This window comes from Musca vetustissima, unplaced genomic scaffold (assembly GCF_032173495.1).
Source record: "Musca vetustissima isolate MV318-11 ecotype Yass unplaced genomic scaffold, APGP_CSIRO_Mvet_v1 utg125821, whole genome shotgun sequence".
NCBI lineage: Eukaryota > Metazoa > Arthropoda > Insecta > Diptera > Muscidae > Musca > Musca vetustissima.
The window spans coordinates 1-19,693 of NW_026882991.1; the positions used below are offsets into that span (position 1 = coordinate 1).

A 19,693-nucleotide genomic window follows, 5' to 3' on the forward strand; every position below is an offset into this window, starting at 1 on the left:
AGGAACAATTGGAGACCGTGTTGCAAAAAGTCGATGATGGAATTCTAATAGCAGTTCATGCCGAAGAAGCTCTTGACATTCCAATTAAAGCCAATGAAGAGGAACCTAAATGTTATGAGTCATTTCTCAGGACAAGACCCGCAGAAATGGAAATTAAGGCTGTGAGGACAATTGCGGAATTGGCAGTGAAACACAAGAAGTAAGGAGATCAGGGCAAAGTAAAAAATCGATTAAATATTTTTTTTTTAAATTATCCTTAGGAAACATTTTCACCTCCTGAATCTAAGTGCCAACGAAGTCCTGCCCATCATTCGGGATTGCAAGGCCAAGGGTGCCAAGCTGACTGCCGAAACTTGTCCCCATTATCTCAGTTTAGCAGCTGAAGATGTTGAAGACTGTCGCACAGAATTTAAAACCCATCCGCCGATTAGAGCCCGCTCCAATCAGGCTGCCCTGTGGGATGGTATAAAGTCGGGTGTGATAGATATCATTGCCTCAGATCATTCTCCTGCCACTCCGGGACCAAAATGCCTCACCTATGGTAGGACACGTGGTAATTTTCTAAATGCTTGGCCTGGGATCTCGTCACTGCAATTGGGTAAGTTTAAAGAATATTGGATATATTATTTTCATTAAGAACATTTTATTTGAAGGTCTTTCGGTAATGTGGACCCATTGTGAAAAACATGGCCTCGGGATGCAACATCTCTACAAGACAATGTGTGAAAATCCCGCTATTCTGTGTGGCCTGGAAAATTCTAAGGGTAAAATTATTGAGGGTTATGATGCTGACTTTTGTATTTGGGATCCGGATGCAGAATTTCATGTCGATGCGGATATGCTGTTTTCGACCAATAAGGTGGGTTTTTTTCGGAAAAAAATCCTAAAAAATGTCTTCAGTAGTAACTCAGATCTGTGTAATTTTTTTCTAACAGAAATTTAAAAAAAATGGGCCCTCAGTAAAACGTAATTTTTTAAAAATTTTTAAAAAAAATCGATACACTCTGAAAATATAGACCCTTGAAAAAATATTTTTTAAAAATCCACGCCTTCGATACACCCTGAAAATATAGTCCCTTGAAAAAATATTTTTTAAAAATCCACGCCTTCGATACACTCTGAAAATATAGACCCTTGAAAAAATATTTTTTAAAAATCCACGCCTTCGATACACTCTGAAAATATAGACCCTTGAAAAAATATGTTTTAAAAATCCACGCCTTCGATACACCCTGAAAATATAGACCCTTGAAAAAATATTTTTTAAAAATCCACGCCTTCGATACACCCTGAAAATATAGTCCCTTGAAAAAATATTTTTTAAAAATCCACGCCTTCGATACACTCTGAAAATATAGACCCTTGAAAAAATATTTTTTAAAAATCCACGCCTTCGATACACTCTGAAAATATAGACCCTTGAAAAAATATTTTTTAAAAATCCACGCCTTTGATACACCCTGAAAATATAGCCCCTTGAAAAAAATATTTTATTTAAAAAATCCACGCCTTCGATACACCCTGAAAATATTTCCCCTTGAAAAAAATATTTTATTTAAAAAATCAACGCCTTTGATACACCCTGAAAATATAGACCCTTGAAAAAATATTTTTTAAAAATCCACGCCTTCGATACACCCTGAAAATATAGACCCTTGAAAAAACATTTTTTTAAAAATCCACGCCTTCTATACACCCTGAAAATATAGACCCTTGAAAAAACATTTTTTTTAAAAATCCACGCCTTCGATACACCCTGAAAATATAGACCATTGAAAAAAATATTTTTTTAAAAAATCCACGCCTTCGATACACCCTGAAAATATAGACCCTTGAAAAAATATTTTTTAAAAATCCACGCCTTCGATACACCCTGAAAATATAGACCCTTTAAAAAATATTTTCTAAAAATCCACGCCTTCGATACACCCTGAAAGTATAGACCCTTGAAAAAATATTTTTTTTAAAAATCCACGCCTTCAATACATCCTGAAAATATAGACCCTTGAAAAAAATATTTTTAAAAAATCCACCCCTTCGATACACCCAGAAAATATAGACCCTTGAAAAAGTATTTTTTAAAAAATCCGCGCATTGGAGAGACCTTTGAAAAAATATTCTTTAAAGTTTTTTTCTAAATTATTTTTTTCAGGCCACACCTTATATGAATCAACGTCTACGCGGTATGGTCCATGCTACAGTTGTACGCGGCCTGCATGTTTATCAGCAACATGAGGGATTTGGTCAACCTCTGGGAAGAATTGTTCTCCGAAAAAATGTCAAGAAAGTTGTGAAATTTCAATAAAGAAGAAAAATTAAAAAATAATATTTTTAAATCAAGGTGCTGAAAAATATTTGTAAATATTTTTGTAAAATAAAACTCCTTTCAAATTTTGTTTAAAAAATGTTTAGTTTTATTCTTCTACTAACCACTGTGCTTGGGTGCGTATACTTAGCAAACATTTATCATACGTTGTATGGTATGTGAGGTTGTATGTGTTATTTTCTATTTTGATTTTTTTTTTTTTTTTGCTATGACAATCAGTGAACCGTCTCCCGACTGGGGGATAAGTGTAACAACAGCACACATGTTGTGTTCGAACATGTCAACCCAAGAGATTCCTCTTAAATGACGTGTGACAAAGACACTCGATATGTATCCCCCACCAATTCAAGTGGTCTTGTAACAAGTCCACGTGTAACAAGTGGCAGTGGGAAACACGTGGTCTAAATTGGAGAGGAGATAGACAATTAGAGAATTAGATGGGCTAAATAATAAATATATGAGATTTTTTTAACAGTCAGGTTTCCTAAAAAATTTTTTTTTTAGTCCATGCCTTTTATAGATCCTTGAAAAAATATTCTTTAAAAAATCCACGCCTTGGATGATAATCCTTGAAAAAATATTCTTTAAAAAATCCACGCCTTGGATGATAATCCTTGAAAAAATATTCTTTAAAAAATCCACGCCTTGGATGATAATCCTTGAAAAATATTCTTTAAAAAATCCACGCCTTGGATGATGATCCTTGAAAAAATATTCTTTAAAAAATCCACGCCTTGGATGATGATCCTTGAAAAAATATTCTTTAAAAAATCCACGCCTTGGATGATGATCCTTGAAAAAATATTCTTTAAAAAATCCACCCCTTGGATGATGATCCTTGAAAAATATTCTTTAAAAAATCCACGCCTTGGATGATGATCCTTGAAAAAATATTCTTTAAAAAATCCACGCCATGGATGATGATCCTTGAAAAAATATTCTTTAAAAAATCCACGGCGTGGATGATGATCCTTGAAAAAATATTCTTTAAAAAATCCACGCCTTGGATGATGATCCTTGAAAAAATATTTTTTAAAAAATCCACGCCTTGGATGATGATCCTTGAAAAAATATTTTTTAAAAAATCCACGCCTTGGATGATGATCCTTGAAAAAATATTTTTTAAAAAATCCACGCCTTGGATGATGATCCTTGAAAAAATATTCTTTAAAAAATCCACGCCTTTCACCATAATAATCCATAAAAGCCCAACACCCTTGGGCGTATTATTCATATCATGAATTAATATTAAGTATACGCATGGTGAGTTAATAAAGGCATTTCTCTCATCCTTCTACACCTTCTTTAATAGACAACTGTAGCCTAGTTCGGAGTCACGTACATTCAACATGACTATCCACACACACACACACACATCTCGTTTTTTTTCTTCTCCTCGGATTATCACAAATATTTGTTTAGCAGGTGCTACGAAATGACTGACGAAGACGACAACAACGGTGAGGAAGAAGAAGATGATGATGATAAAACAACAAAACGTAATGGTTCGAAGAAATAAAATAAAATTAAAGACCACAAAACAAACTACAAAATGTAAGACACAAGCCACACACGCATGAGAACAAACAAACCAACACTCATGTGTACACACGCACACACACACACATTCACTCAATGTAAATATTTCAAAAAGTGGTTCATCCACAATAACAAAAACTTGCTAAAATAACCAAAGAATTCCCTCTCTTAGCCAAAACCGAAAAAAAATAAACAAGGTAACAAACATGTGAACAAGAGTGGAAAGAGAGGAGCATGAGAGAAAGGGAGGGAGAGCTTGAAAAGAAATTTTGTTGGTAACACAATTATTTGCGTTACTCATTTGTCAGCAATACTACGTAATAAGCTTAAAAGTCAACGAATTAAAAGAAATGTTTGCTTTGGTTGGTTGTGGGCGTAAGGGGCGTGAGGAGGAGGGAACTTGGGGGGGGCAACAATAGCTGGCCGACTAAGTGGCTGACCATTCTACATACACAAGCACACACACCATGTGTGTGTATGTAAATGACCCAGTATAAACAGCAGAATAACAAAAATCAAATATAAATATTGATAAATGAGAAAGTATCGACACATTCGCTCTCCTGCAGTCAAGAAAATGGTCTTCAATAATAATTCGTAGGAACTGAGGTCGGATTTTTTTTCTATAGAAAAAAATCCAACCATCATCCAAAGCGTGTTTTTTAAGAATATTTTTTTAAGTAGCAACACAAGGCGTGGATTTTTAAAGAATATTTTTCAAGGCGTGGATTTTTTAAAAAATATTTTTCAAGGCGTGGATTTTTTTAAAAATATTTTTCAAGGCGTGGATTTTTTAAAAAATATTTTTCAAGGCGTGGATTTTTTAAAAAATATTTTTCAAGGCGTGGATTTTTTAAAAAATATTTTTCAAGGCGTGGATTTTTTAAAAAATATTTTTCAAGGCGTGGATTTTTTAAAAAATATTTTTCAAGGCGTGGATTTTTTAAAGAATATTTTTCAAGGCGTGGATTTTTTAAAAAATATTTTTCAAGGCGTGGATTTTTTAAAAAATATTTTTCAAGGCGTGGATTTTATAAAAAATATTTTTCAAGGCGTGGATTTTTTAAAAAATATTTTTCAAGGCGTGGATTTTTTAAAAAATATTTTTCAAGGCGTGGATTTTTTAAAAAATATTTTTCAAGGCGTGGATTTTTTAAAAAATATTTTTCAAGGCGTGGATTTTATAAAAAATATTTTTCAAGGCGTGGATTTTTTAAAAAATATTTTTCAAGGCGTGGATTTTTTAAAAAATATTTTTCAAGGCGTGGATTTTTTAAAAAATATTTTTCAAGGCGTGGATTTTTTAAAAAATATTTTTCAAGGCGTGGATTTTATAAAAAATATTTTTCAAGGCGTGGATTTTTTAAAGATTATTTTTTCAAGGATCATCATCCAAGGCGTGGATTTTTTAAAGAATATTTTTCAAGGATCATCATCCAAGGCGTGGTTTTTTAAGAATATTTTTCAAGGATCATCATCAAAGGCGTGGATTTTTTAAAGAATATTTTTCAAGGCGTGGATTTTTTAAAAAATATTTTTAAAGGCGTGGATTTTTTAAAAAATATTTTTCAAGGCGTGGATTTTTTAAAAAATATTTTTCAAGGCGTGGATTTTTTAAAAAATATTTTTCAAGGCGTGGATTTTTTAAAAAATATTTTTCAAGGCGTGGATTTTTTAAAAAATATTTTTCAAGGCGTGGATTTTTTAAAAAATATTTTTCAAGGCGTGGATTTTATAAAAAATATTTTTCAAGGCGTGGATTTTTTAAAGATTATTTTTTCAAGGATCATCATCCAAGGCGTGGATTTTTTAAAGAATATTTTTCAAGGATCATCATCCAAGGCGTGGTTTTTTAAGAATATTTTTCAAGGATCATCATCAAAGGCGTGGATTTTTTAAAAAATATTTTTCATATTTTTTAAAAAATATTTTTCAAGGCGTGGATTTTTTAAAAAATATTTTTCAAGGCGTGGATTTTTTAAAAAATATTTTTCAAGGCGTGGATTTTTTAAAAAATATTTTTCAAGGCGTGGATTTTATAAAAAATATTTTTCAAGGCGTGGATTTTATAAAAAATATTTTTCAAGGATCATCATCCAAGGCGTGGATTTTTTAAAGAATATTTTTCAAGGATCATCATCCAAGGCGTGGTTTTTTAAGAATATTTTTCAAGGATCATCATCCAAGGCGTGGATTTTTTAAAGAATATTTTTCAAGGATCATCATCCAAGGCGTGGATTTTTTAAAGAATATTTTTCAAGGATCATCATCCAAGGCGTGGATTTTTTAAAGAATATTTTTTCAAGGATCATCATCCAAGGCGTGGATTTTTTAAAATTCTGCTAGGAGATTTTAGTGCAAAAATCGGAAGGGAAAATATATTTGGTCCCACCGTCGGAAGATTCAGCCTCCATGATATACACAAGGAAACTTGGATTTCTCCTGATCGAACAACGAGAAATCAAATTGATCATGTTGTGATAGACGGAAGGTATTCATCCAGTGTTTTAGACGTCCGATCGATCCGAGGAGCGAATATCGATTCGCACCCATTTTAATGTAGCAGCAAAGGTGCCATCTAATTTAACACGGAAATTTGACGTCGAAAAGCTGCAAACACAACAGATAGCAGAAGCCTACTCCGCTCAACTTACCCAACTGCTGGACGAAACGCTGAATTGAAAAACGCAGTATATAGGATAGCAACACGTAATACGAGAGAGAATTATCTGGAGAAAGGAGGGAGGAGAAACGTATTTTCAGAAGAAAGAAGAAAAAAGAAGTTCGAAAATTCTGCCAACGGGTAAAATACCAAACCGAAGGCTTTTGTGCAGGCACATCCCCCTGTAGAAATGAAGAGGGAAGCCTGGTGACAGATGCAGACAGCATGCTGAGGATCTGGAAGGAACAGTTTGAAAAACTTCTGGTATCAAATAGTAGTGGTGAAGAGGATACCCCAGAACCAATAATAATAAATGACATTATTGGACCATACCAATGCGGCTTCAGGCCTGGCAAATCCACCATTGACAAGATTTTCACTCTGCGCCAAATCCTGGAAAAAACCCACGAAAAACACATTGACATATTCCATCTATTCGTCGACTATAAAGCCGCATTCGACAGCCCTATCTGTTCAGAGGTGTATAAAGCCATGTCTGCGTTTGGCATTCCTGCAAAATTAATAAGGCTATGCGGGATAACAATAACTGGCACATGATCATGAGTTAAAGTTGGAAAGGACCTCTCGGAGCCCTTTAATACCGAACGAGGATTTTTAACATCCTGCTGGAAAAGGTCATACGGTAGGCAAAAGTGAACAGAAATGACACTCTGCACACCAAACAACAGTAAACGGCGAGAAGACCAAGCTAATGATATCAACGCGCAAGACGTCCAGTAGGCTCGGACCAACTGTGGAACTTGAGAACTACAGCTTCGAGGTAGTCAAAGATTTTATATACCTTCGTACCGGAATAAACAAAACAAAATAAACAAACATCAGTTTTGAAATTCGGAGAAGGATAGTGATGGCCAACAGATGCTACTATGGTCTGAGCAAACAACTCAAAAGCAAGGCCACCCCCGCCAGACCAAATTCAAGACGCTGATACTACCCGTGCTGTTATATGGATCTGAAGCATGGGTACTTACGCACGCAGATGAGGCAGCTCTTGGAGTGTTTGAGAGAAAAGTTCTCTGTAAGATCTATGTGCCGATCTGCGTTGACGGTGAATATCGCCGTCGAATGAACCATGAGTTGTACCAGCTGTTCTCGGACATCGACATTGTTAGACATATTGAGCTGCAGCGACTACGTTGGCCATGTTGTGAGAATGGATGAAGATGCCCCAGCCCAGAAGGCATATAAAAGCGAACCAGCTGATGATTCACGCAGAAGGCGAAGGCCACGAATAAGGGGAAAGATTAAGTGGAAGACAAAATTGCCGAATAGGGTCTTTCAAATTGGAAAAACTGCGCAAAAGACTGACGCGCCTGGAAAATTTTGTTATGCTCGGCTTATGGAACGAAAGTTCTGTCACAAGCCAGCTAAGTAAGTAAATTAGTGGAATTTTTAAAGAATATTTTTTCAAGGACCAACACAAGGCCTGGATTTTTTAAAGAATATTTTTTCAAGGACCAACACAAGGCATAACTTTTTTAACGAATATTTTTTCAAGGATCTAAACAAGGCTCGATTTTTTTAAAGGAATAGTTTTTCAAGGTGTGAATGTTTTAAATCTAAAGAAGGCGTGGATTTTCTATCTACTCCAACTACCGATTAATTGTTTTCTATGGAAAAGATCAGACCTCAGCTATATAGAATTATTTTTTTCCATCTATCTTTTAAGTGCTTCATTCACTCACATCTTTCGACAGTTTGTTTTAAAGTGAAAGGAAATTATAAATTATAGAGGAGAAAAATATACAACCTCCTCCATCATTAACACGATGCAAGAGAATAGAACAACAACAACAACAGCATGCAACAATTATAAAATAATTTGTAGTTCAAGCCAAAACACACAATTTTGAATATACAATTTTTTTTGCAAAAATTGTTTTCAAATTTTTGTTGTTATTCTCCGGCATCTATTTTCTAAGAGAGTATGTGTGCGTTCGCCAATAGTCACTGCCAAAGTGCTTAATGTTTATCTGTAGTCGAATATTTAACTTCGGAATGTTTTTTTACAAAAAAAAAATCTCAAAGAGAATAATGAGATGCCGGAGAGAAATAGAGCGACCGTGTGGATTACATTAATGATTCGAATCCGATAAATTGATTCGATTTCGAAGAGTTAAATATTGATTTTTGCAAATGTTTATAAAATAGAAATATTTAAATTCATACGCCTTTGTAGGGACATCAAAAATCTATCGAACTAAAAACGCTTAAACCTAAAATATTTAACGCCAAATTGACATCATTGTCCTCCTCATCATCATCACCAACATCGTCGTCGTCGTCACTGCCGACGTCGCATTGTGTGTCGTAGTCATTGCTGAGAGCTTATCGCGAATGAATTCAGTTTTTTCTTTTTTCATTTCTGTTACATACGTATCTCGTATACGTTATACGATTATTTCGTATTCTGTTGCTCATTTTATTATATATAGCAAACACACACACACACAAGCATATGTTATAATATGTGAATAAATATATGGGGTATTCCATGGAGAAACTTATTTTTGAGATATATATTTTCCTATAATTTTCATTTTCCTAAAAAAATGGAGACCTCAATCCGCATGATTATTTAATAATTTTTGAAAAAAAAAAATTGGAGACCCCAGATCATTGGAGGTGCTATTTTTGTCTATAAAAAAATTCGGAGACTTCAGAACATATGATGTGCGTTTTTTGTCTATAGGGGTGGTATTTTTTCTATAGAAACAAAGCCGGAAACATCTGTTAAAAAAAATCGGTGTTCCCAGTTCACTTGAGGTGTTATTTTTTTATAAAAATTCGGTGACTTCCTCCGGTGGGTTGGTATTTTTTCTTTAGAAAAAATCAGAGTACTTAGTTCACCTGAGATTGTTTTTTTTTTTATAAATACAATCAGGCTAAGCAACTATATATAGAAAAAACCAGTGAGCGGAGCAGTATAGTCGGATGGGGCCGACCACACGATACCCTACATAACTACCACGAAAAGCTAACTTTCTGCCGTTATATATTCTGAGACTGGGCAATATTTCGTGATATTTGCAACCTCTTGATCAATTATAGGTCAACAGCTCTACCTTCTAAGCCTGGCATATTTTCCAAAATTTTGTTCTTGAAGTGAATTTTTACGTCATGTAATAAAAAATTTGTCACTTTAGGTTTTGGTTGATTTGACCCTCGGATCATGATCTAAACAGCCTCTCTAAGTATTTGGTCAGATCCCCTTCACCTTGTAAAATATGTGATGTTCTGCATATAATAATTGCCACTAGAGCGTCTAGAAAATCTGACAATGAAATCTCAACTTAACCGAAAACTATTGGCGCCGTCCTTGACCATAATCGGAACTTCATGTACAATTTCAAAGCGATCAACGCGACATTTCCGTCCTCTAATGGAGTAATAGTAATACTGTGCACATAGTCACATTTATCTAATTACGTATAACTCCCACATCAGAGTACATACAGCCACATAATTGGTATCAATTTGAAGGTCAACAACTCATCTTGGGTATATGTCCTCAGGAACAAGTATATACGCTCGGGTATATGTCCTTCGGGAACAAGTATATACGCCCCAGAATAAAAATTTTGCAATTTTTCACACAAAAGTCAGGATCCGTTTGACCCGCTAAATATTGACCGATCTTTATCAAAATAGGCAAGCTTATTCTTTGGCCCGATCCCCATCTCCATGTAAAACTTCAAGATGTTCGGACCATAACGGCGGCCTCTGGAGCGACCAGAAAACCGACAAAAATTAAGTATTTGGTCCATTTCATCCCCTAAATATTAACCGATCTTTATCAAAAACAATAAGGGGTCTTCATTGACCAGAACCCATCCTACATGCAAAATTTCGTGAAGATTGGCCCATAAGTGCGGCCTGTATCGTGTTTACAAATTATAATGGACAGACGGGCGAACACACAAGTCTAGATCGATTCATCTAGTCGAGATATGATGATCGGTATACTTAAAGGTGGGTCTAGGACCAATATTTCGCGGCGTTACAAACTCTTGGGGCTACACAAAGCTATAATACCCAAAGTGAATGTAAGTTAGCCTTCAATATTTTAAATTTTATAGACGCATTTCTGATCGAAGTGGCTGTAATTTGACAATCCGAGTTCATTACTGGCAAAAAAAAAAACTTATTGGCAGAAAAAATGTCAATATAGGTCTGCTTTTTAAAATATGGCGCCCAATTAAAGGAATTTAGCATTCTGGGTTCTTGGAGGAAGCAAAATTTATTCCCAAATAATTTTCAATATTGGTCCATATTTTAACATAGTCCCCATTTAAAGATCTTGGCCCTATTATCCTACATTTTGAAGGTTTTAGTCGAATTTTCCTATCGAAGAGGCTGTAATTTGGCCTTCTGAGTTTATTGTTAGCAAAAAACAAGGCCAATATCTCGCAGAAACTTTTTAATGTTCTTTTTCTGTTTGTCCGAACATAAAAGACCCGACCAATTTTCGGTATATTAAAGATCCTAGCCGAATTTAAGAAACAGAATTCTGCAAGAGGATAAAAAAATTACTGTAAGACAATTTTCGGTATTTTGAAGGACTTAACCGAATTTTCCAATCGAGTTCATGAGGGTAAAAAAAAAATTTCAATAGAAAATGTTCAATATAGGATTATTATTATTTTTTTTTGATATAGCTTCCCAAAAAGTTTCCGCACAATTTTGGAATTTTGAAGATTAAAGCTGAATTTTCCGAATCCAAGAGGACCGGAATTTATGTGTTCTTGGAGAATGAAAAACTTTACATAGTACCCATTTAAAGACCTCGGCCCATTACTCTGTATTTTGTAATTTGGCCTTCTGAGCTCATGGTTAGCAAGAAAAAACTTGTTTGCAGAAAATTTTCAATATAGGTCCACTTTTTGATGTGGCGCCCAAATAAAAGATCCGCACATTTTTATGGTTTTAAATGTTGATGCATATTTCGACATAGTCTCAACCGACCTATTTTCGGACAATTTAAATTTAAAGATTATAGATCCGGCATATTTTAAAAATTTTTATGGTTTTCAATTTTGATGCATATTTCGACACACACACACACAATTTAAATATAATCCTCATTTAAAGATCAGAGGGTAGAGTAGAAATTATTGGAACACAATTTGTAATGACTAGGCCTCCGTACAAAGATTCCGAAAGAAGTAGGATGTTATATCTGAATCAGAACGAAAGTTCGATAGCATGTATAATTCCCACTTTCCCCTTTTATAATTTTTTTACCTTGCGGATAATAAAATCTTAAAATTTCTCATTCATTTTTAATACCCGCTTGAGATAATTATCCAAACCTCTATTTCAAAACCTATTGTGGAATAACCCATACCTTGAAACGAATGCCACTTCTTCTACTTCTTAACGAATAATAAAATCGTTTCGGTTATGTTTGTCTATTTCACTAATGCACAAAATAGTACGATAGCGGTGATTTCATTTCGTGAGTGTTTTTATTCTCCCGCATTCAGTCGTTGATGAGACGTCAACGAATGAACACGAAGTTGGGGTATGCTCGCATGTTTGACTATTTTTTACATTGAGAAAAAATTGTCATGGCGTGTGGAAAGAAAATGAAAATAAATATGTTAGAGGCATATTTCATGATTGAGAATGCTTTTGGAAATTTGCAGTGCGTTTTATGCTTTAAAACATTTAAAAAGAGGAGGAGAGATGTGTTAAATGCACATTTCAATAATGTGCATAATAGTATATGCAATTTAGCGGACGAAGATAAAAGAAAAATTTTTGATGAAAAAAAGGCAACATTTTTAAATAAATTAAAGTCGTGGGTTACGTCGGTGGAAAATGACGATAAAAAGAAATGTAAAGAACTGAAAAAAGAAATATCAAGTCTTATTAGTCTAGGTATTATACAACAGGGGAGGCCATTTACAGATGGAGTATATGTTAAAAAAATGCTTGTCAAAACTATGCAAAAAGTACATGGTTGTGTTGAGTTTGTAGAATCTCTGCCCTTGTCACGCACTAGTGTTGCTCGCAACAGCATTTTTTTGGCCACTTGCGTCGAAAAAGAAATTGCGGAGATACTACAAAATTGCAAACGATTTTCTTTTTGTATCGATGAAAGCACTGATATTAACGGCGTTAGTCAACTTCTCATTTGTGTGCGATCGGTTGATGCTGCTTATAATATATTTGAGACCATGTTTACATTAGTTTCAATGTATTCTAATGTAACAGGAAAATTAATATTTGAAGCAGTCAATGAAAACCTTTTAAGTACGGTGGATACAAGTAAATTGGCTGGGGTTTGCACCGATGGTGCCAACGTAATGATTGGGCGAAATGACGGATTTATTGGCCAATTGGAAAAACACGGACTAACTTTTTATAGTTTTCACTGTATTATACACCAGCTGGCTCTGGTATCAAAATTTTTAACAAACCATCCGTCGATGAAAATAGCCGAAAAAGTAATTAATAAAATTCGAGGAGGACATCACTCGCTTACCCATCGCAAGTTTGTGAACTTTTTAAAAAACAAAGGGTCATTTCATTGTGATTTAAAAATGTTCACCGATGTAAGATGGTTAAGTCGAGGTGATAGCCTCAATCGTCTATTTGAATTAAGAAAGGAAGTAGTTGAGTTTTTAGAACTTGAAAAAATAGACGAATATATCTTACTGCAAAATGAAGACTTCATAATAGATTTAGCATTTTTATCTGATATTTCGACTCTTTTGAATGAAGTAAATTTAAAACTTCAAGGGAAAGAGAAAATTATATGTGAGGCATGGAAGACTCTTGTAAATTTTCAAAAAGATCTCCAAATCTACAAACAAGATTTTCAAGTAAAAAAATTTGCAAATTTCCCAAAAATTGCGGAAATCTATAACGATAAATATATGAACAAAATTAGTGATTATATATCAATTATTGATAATATCTATCAAAATATAGAAGAACGGTTTAAAGAGTTTAAAGCTGTACAACCATTGTTGGAAATATTTGCAAATCCGTTTACATGCGACGTTTCACAGTATCATTTTGAAGTTCAATGTGAACTTATTATACTTAGAAGCGAAATGGAAGCGCCGAATATTGTGGAACCTTGCAGTTTTTGGAAAAATATTGAGAGTTCCGAATATCCTTACCTCAAGGATATTTCCTATAAGTGCGTCGCATTTTTCCCATCAACGTAATTGTGCGAACAAATATTTAGTGATTTAAAATTTCTTTGTTCGAAACAAAGAAATAGGTTAAATGCGACGCACTTAAAAAGTATTATGCTAATAAGGAATTGCAATAAAAATATAGCAATAGAAAAATATATTAAATAATCATGTTTTTCCAAAACGAGGTACTTTTTTCCAGCAAGGGTTGTACATTTTTAAAAACATTACATCGCTTCTCTTGAAGTTTAAATTTAAGTTTATTTCAATAGGACGAAATATGTTTTTAAAATGCTATATGTATTATGAAAATCTTAATATGTAGTCGACAGTGTTATTTTTCTTTTCCTAAAAACTCAATTACTTATTTTCGAAAGCTTTTTGTTTAGTTATTCGCAATCTTTCCTTATTTCCTTACATAATATTAAAACATGAATTTTTATTTTTTATTTGCCATTGAATTTTAATATAACTGTAATTCATTCTTTTAATGAGAAAATAACAAAAAAATTAAATATTGATTTAATTTTTTATTTCAAACTTTTTTAATTTTGTTTATTTTTATATCTTAATACCTTTTTTATTTCTAAACAAAATCATATTTGAACTTTATTAAATTGTTATCACATTTAATGTGATCTCCTGTCTTCCTTACATAATATTAAAACAATTCTACGGAAATTTTAATTTTTATTTTTTAGTTACAGTTAAATTTTACAATTAATGTAATTTATTGTATTGTTTTACTCTCAATGAGAAAAATGACAAAAAATGAATTTTGAATTTATTTTTTTATTTTATTTTAAGCAAAAATCTTTTTTTAATATCATTAAATTTTTAATTCATTTATTGTGTGTTTTTGAAACATAAAAAAAGTATTGAATTAATTATGTTTTTTTTTTTTTAACATTGCTCTTTTTTAAATATATTAAACTCATTTGAACATTCTTCTTCATATTAACCTAAATAAAAATAATATACATACATTTATTTACTTATTAATAACCAATTTGTGATTAGACGATCAGTAACAAACAAGCGCACTCAACCCGACACGTGTTCACTGGCCAACGTAATATCAGCCACTGAACATAATTTTACAATTTTCCTTTAAGTGCATTTTCGTTTCTCTCACACATACATACACAATTTTCATTCTGTGCATCCCTGGTCTATTTGTTCACACCAGAACAGGGTTAGCCAACAATACATATGCAAACTGCTATGATTGTGTTGGACACACGCATAGATCCGTTGGGAGAGTAATTTTCTCTCTCTCGGTACAGATCGTCTATGTTAAAGCATTGCAAAGCATACGACATGTTCGATGTCGAGAATAATGTTGAGTTCGAACACAGAACTGTGATTGTATTGGTACTCTCCCAAAGCGCCCACGGGCGCCTGTTTGGTGAACAGTGCACCAGAATGAAACGACGACGACTCCGACGATGGTGATGGCGACCACTACGTACCCCTGTGTAATCGTAATCATTCTACTAAAAGTCCGATGATGCCAAAGGGGGAGGGTGGGAGCACAAACACACGAAGAGGACCCAAACGACCGAGTGTATTGGGTGTTATGCTCATGACAGCGTTATTGTTGTTGTTGCTATTTTACTTTCTTGCCAGCCGTTTTGCCACTGCCTGCTCCGCGGCAGAGGCAACCAGCCAGCCAGTACGTTTATTGTGGGGTCTGTCGATAGACGACGTCGGTTGTGTTGTCATCAAAATTTCAGTCTACTACGTAGAGTAGTCGCTGTGAGTAACGAACGCGCTTTTTTGCATATCAAGAAAGTTGAGAAAAAAAACGGAAAACAAAAACAACAGAAAAATAATAATAAAAAACCAAAAACAAACGGACGGTTCGAAAAATATAGAAGAAATATTCTCCTACATAATATAAAACGCGCCAATTAAAACGAAATATATATTTTTTTGGTGGCCCAAAAAAAAAACAAAATTTAAATAACAACAAAATATTTTTATTTTAACAAAATTGTGAGTTTAAAAAAATAATACATTTGTATTTAAATATATAAAAAAATAAAATGTTATTTATAGTAAAAAAAAATAGAAAACAACAAATGATACATACCTACATATGTAAATAGCGAAAGAAATATGCCAACAAAAATATTTATTTTTAAAAATAAAATATTTTTTTCTAAAACAAAAATTCCACTTCAAAAAAAAAAAAATAAAGAGCGCACACAGCGCCAAAAAAACACACACACCAGCACAACAACTAAAACAATTGTATATTTTCTTGTGTTAAATGAACAAACAAAGTAATCTTGACGTAATCGCCGCAAAAATATTTTAACGACGTCGCCAAAACGTCGTTCGCAAACGCGACAAAAAGATAAGCGCAAAATTTCAACCCAACCAAACCGAACGAAGCAACATCATCATCACATCACCGCAACAACAAAAAATAATAATAAAATAATAACAACAACAAAAACGTTAAAAAAATATCAACACAACATTCATACGTATGGCTGGCTGAATGGTGATGCTCTCTTCCCTCTCACCACCCCATAGAAACCCCATCATAATAATAATAACAACAACACTAATCACAACAAAGAGTGAGCACAACAATACACGAAATGAAATGACGGTATCCACACACACACATACTCACACACTCTGTCATACCTTCATGTATGCATGTACTTCGGTAAGAGTACATTGAGTGGAGCAGTAATGAGCGAGAGAGTGTTGGGTGTTTCATAAGTGAGCAAACAACAAACACATAGCAGCAGATGATCACCCAATTGTGTTGTGTCGTGGATACAAGGTAACGAATAACGAAGGAACAGAAACACCAAAAAACCACTGATCTGTAAGCTTTCGCCAGTGATGTCATATTTATCATATGAAAAAAACGCTATTTCTTAAAAATCGCTAAACTGAGATGGATTAGAAAATAATGCTGTAATACACCAAAATTATGCAGGGGTTTTTAGATACCAATTCTGCTTTAATAGAGACTATGGAAAACATATTTTTTAGAACCCTTAAAAATGTATTTTGGAACGTTAAATAGGGAATAAGCACAGTGTTCGTAGATTTTCAATTTTAAGAGGTTATACTTAGGCGTGCAGCCAAAAACTCATTATTTTGTGATTTTTGTCCATATGTCTGGCAGCAGAATTATTATTGAAAATTATAGGGATATTGCAAAATTAAGTGCCATACCAAAACTTACTTAGCTGGCTTGTGACAAAACGGTTATACCAAAAGCCGAAAAAAAGATTAAAAAAGATTTCTAAGCGAAAGACTATGTTCCGAGATGTTGTCTTCCACTTGATCTTTCCATCGGAAACATTGCCTTCCCCTTCTTTGTGAACCACCACTTGGCTCGCTTTTATATGCCTTTTGAGTGGGGGGATCCTCATCCATTCTCACAACATAACCTAGCCAACGTAGTCACTGCAGCTCGATCCGCCTGACAATGTCGATGCCCGTGTATAGATGGCATAGCTCATGATTCATTCGACGGTGAATTGTTCTGTCGATCACTCCAAAAGCTGCCGTATCTGCTTGCGCAAGTACCCATGCTTCAGATCCATACAACAGTACGAGTAGTATCAGCGTGTTGTAGAGTGTGACTTTGGTCTGGCGAGAGGTGGCCATGTTTTTCAATTACTTACTCAGGCCATAGTAGCATATGTTGGTCAGCACTATTCTCCGAATTTGAAAACTGTAGGTATATAAAATCTTTGACTACCTCGAATCTGTAGTTTTCAAGTTCCACAGTTGGTCCGATTCTACTGGACGTCTTGCACATTGATACCATCGGCTTGGTCTTCTCACCATTTATTGTCAGACCAACTCTGGAAGACACCTTCTCAATTAGTTCAAAGGTGGCTGTTTTCCGTTCGTGATGTTCCACCAATTATATCATTGAAGTCGGCGTAGGCGAGATTTCAATCATTGGGCATTGCATTCCTCTAGCCGAATTGTACTAATCAGCTGGTGCATGCTTCTTGAATAGTTCGGCTGGAAACCCATCGGCACCTGCTGCTTTATTATTCTTGATTATTTGGTATACTAGTTGGTATACAATCTATACCGCCATTTCTTATTGGTTCTGGGGTATCTTCTTCACGGCCACTATTTGAAGTTTTCAAAATGTTCCTTCCAGATCCTCAACATGCTGTCTGTATCTGTCACAAGGTATACTTCTTCTTCTCTACAGTAGGATGTGCCTGCACCAAAGCCTTCGGTTTGGTATTTTACTCGTCGTTGATAAAATTTCAGAACTTCATTCTGACTACTGTACATCTCGATTTGCTCTCGCTTACGTTTTTCCGGATCGATATTCGCTCCTCAGATCGACCGAACGACCAATACACTGGATTAATGCCTTCCGTCTATCACAACATGATCAATTTGATTTCTCGATGCTTGATCAGGAGAAACCCAGTTTAGATGAATGGAATATTTAAATTTCATCCAAACTTTGCAAATCGTAATATTTTCCCAAACCTAAGATGGGTCAACATTTTCTGGTAGCTCTCCAAAGATGGCCAACTTTTTGGGGGGGAAAAATACCTTATATCGAAAAATAGGACCTATTCCGGATTTTACAACAAATAATGTCTGTATATTACGATATTTTTTTAATATAAAAAATGATATAAAAAAGTAGATTCTTGCTATACGAAAACAGACCAAAATGTTTTGTTTCGTCGTATTTCAAATATTCGATTTTACAACATTCTTTTTTTTTCAAATGGCATTTGCAGTCAAACTAAAAGTAGATTAAAACCAGTGAGCAGAACAGTATAGTCGGACGGGCCGACCATACCCTACACAACCACCACGGAACTCTAACTTTCTGCGGAAGTTTATTTCGAGCCTGGGCAATATTTCGTGATATTTGCGACCTCTTGACTGATTGGAGGTTTGGCGTTACAAACTCAGCTATAATACCCCGACAACATAGTTGTGTAGGGTATAAATATATAATTTTATTTGAGTTATTTCCAACAAATAATCCAAGTTTTTTTTTCGCAATGATTAACCGAAAGACTTAAGTTTCCCTAATTTATTTTTTTTTTCTAAAATCTTGCCTCATCATTCTTTCAAACTTAATCAAGTACTGACGTTCAACACTTTGATTAAAATGTGTTAAATACTCTTATTTACCAATCATTAACTAAATAAAAATTTGACAATTGTTTTGTTGTTCTTTATTATTAATTGGCATTACCAGCTAAAACCAGTTTTATCTCGTCCTCCCTTATCCAAAACTGCTAAGTTAGCATCACTAGCACTATCTTCGCATAGTTTCACACAAGAACACAGTCTCTCTCTCTTTTCCCTTTCTCTCTCTCAATAACAATGAAAAGATAAAAACCGAGCATACGTCGTACTTTCTGGTCACATTCATCCATAGCTGTTATTTGTTGTTGTTGTATACGTCGTCTATACGTATACGATGGCTACGTATGTAGATCGACGACGTCGTCAATATTCTCTGGTTTTTAAGAATGTCGAGACGTTTTTATTGTTATTGGCACTTGTTTTTAACAAAAAAAGAGTTTTATTATTATTATTATTTTTTTTTTGCATTTCAGAAGTTCGAAAGTTTGAAGTGTCGTGTCGTCGTGTTTAGAGATAATATTGTGTTGGGGTGTGTAGATTATTGCCACGTTAAGAAGTTTATCTGTGAAATGTCAATAAGTGCTTTTTTTAGAATAAATAGATATTTTTTGGGAAAGGGGGTGGATTTCAATGGAATTCTATTTGGGTCTTAGGAAGGATTATCCAATGGGATTTGGTATTTTATAAGTATCTTACGTAGAAAAAGTACAGTCAGTGTAGAGAAATTAGTCTCCTTCCCAATCGCATGTAAAGTGCTATCCAGTGTGCTGTATGAACGACTGAAGCCTAGGGTCAATGAAATTAGTGGACCATACTAATGCGTTCAGAGGCGTTTAAAATCATGTCTACGCTTGGCGTTCCTGCTTTAACTGGCAC

At 34.2% G+C, this 19,693-nt stretch overlaps 1 protein-coding gene across 1 annotated transcript; it reads left to right on the forward strand.

The window, feature by feature from the left end:
• Positions 1–5: 5 nt before the first annotated feature.
• On the forward strand, positions 6–2,305 carry LOC133329725 (allantoinase-like; the record flags this gene model as incomplete). The annotated part of the gene is made up of 4 exons (XM_061538192.1): positions 6–199; positions 261–598; positions 654–859; positions 2,153–2,305. Coding segments are annotated over 4 exons (891 nt in total), but the record flags the coding sequence as incomplete, so codon positions are not given.
• Between the last annotated feature and the right edge of the window lie 17,388 nt (positions 2,306–19,693).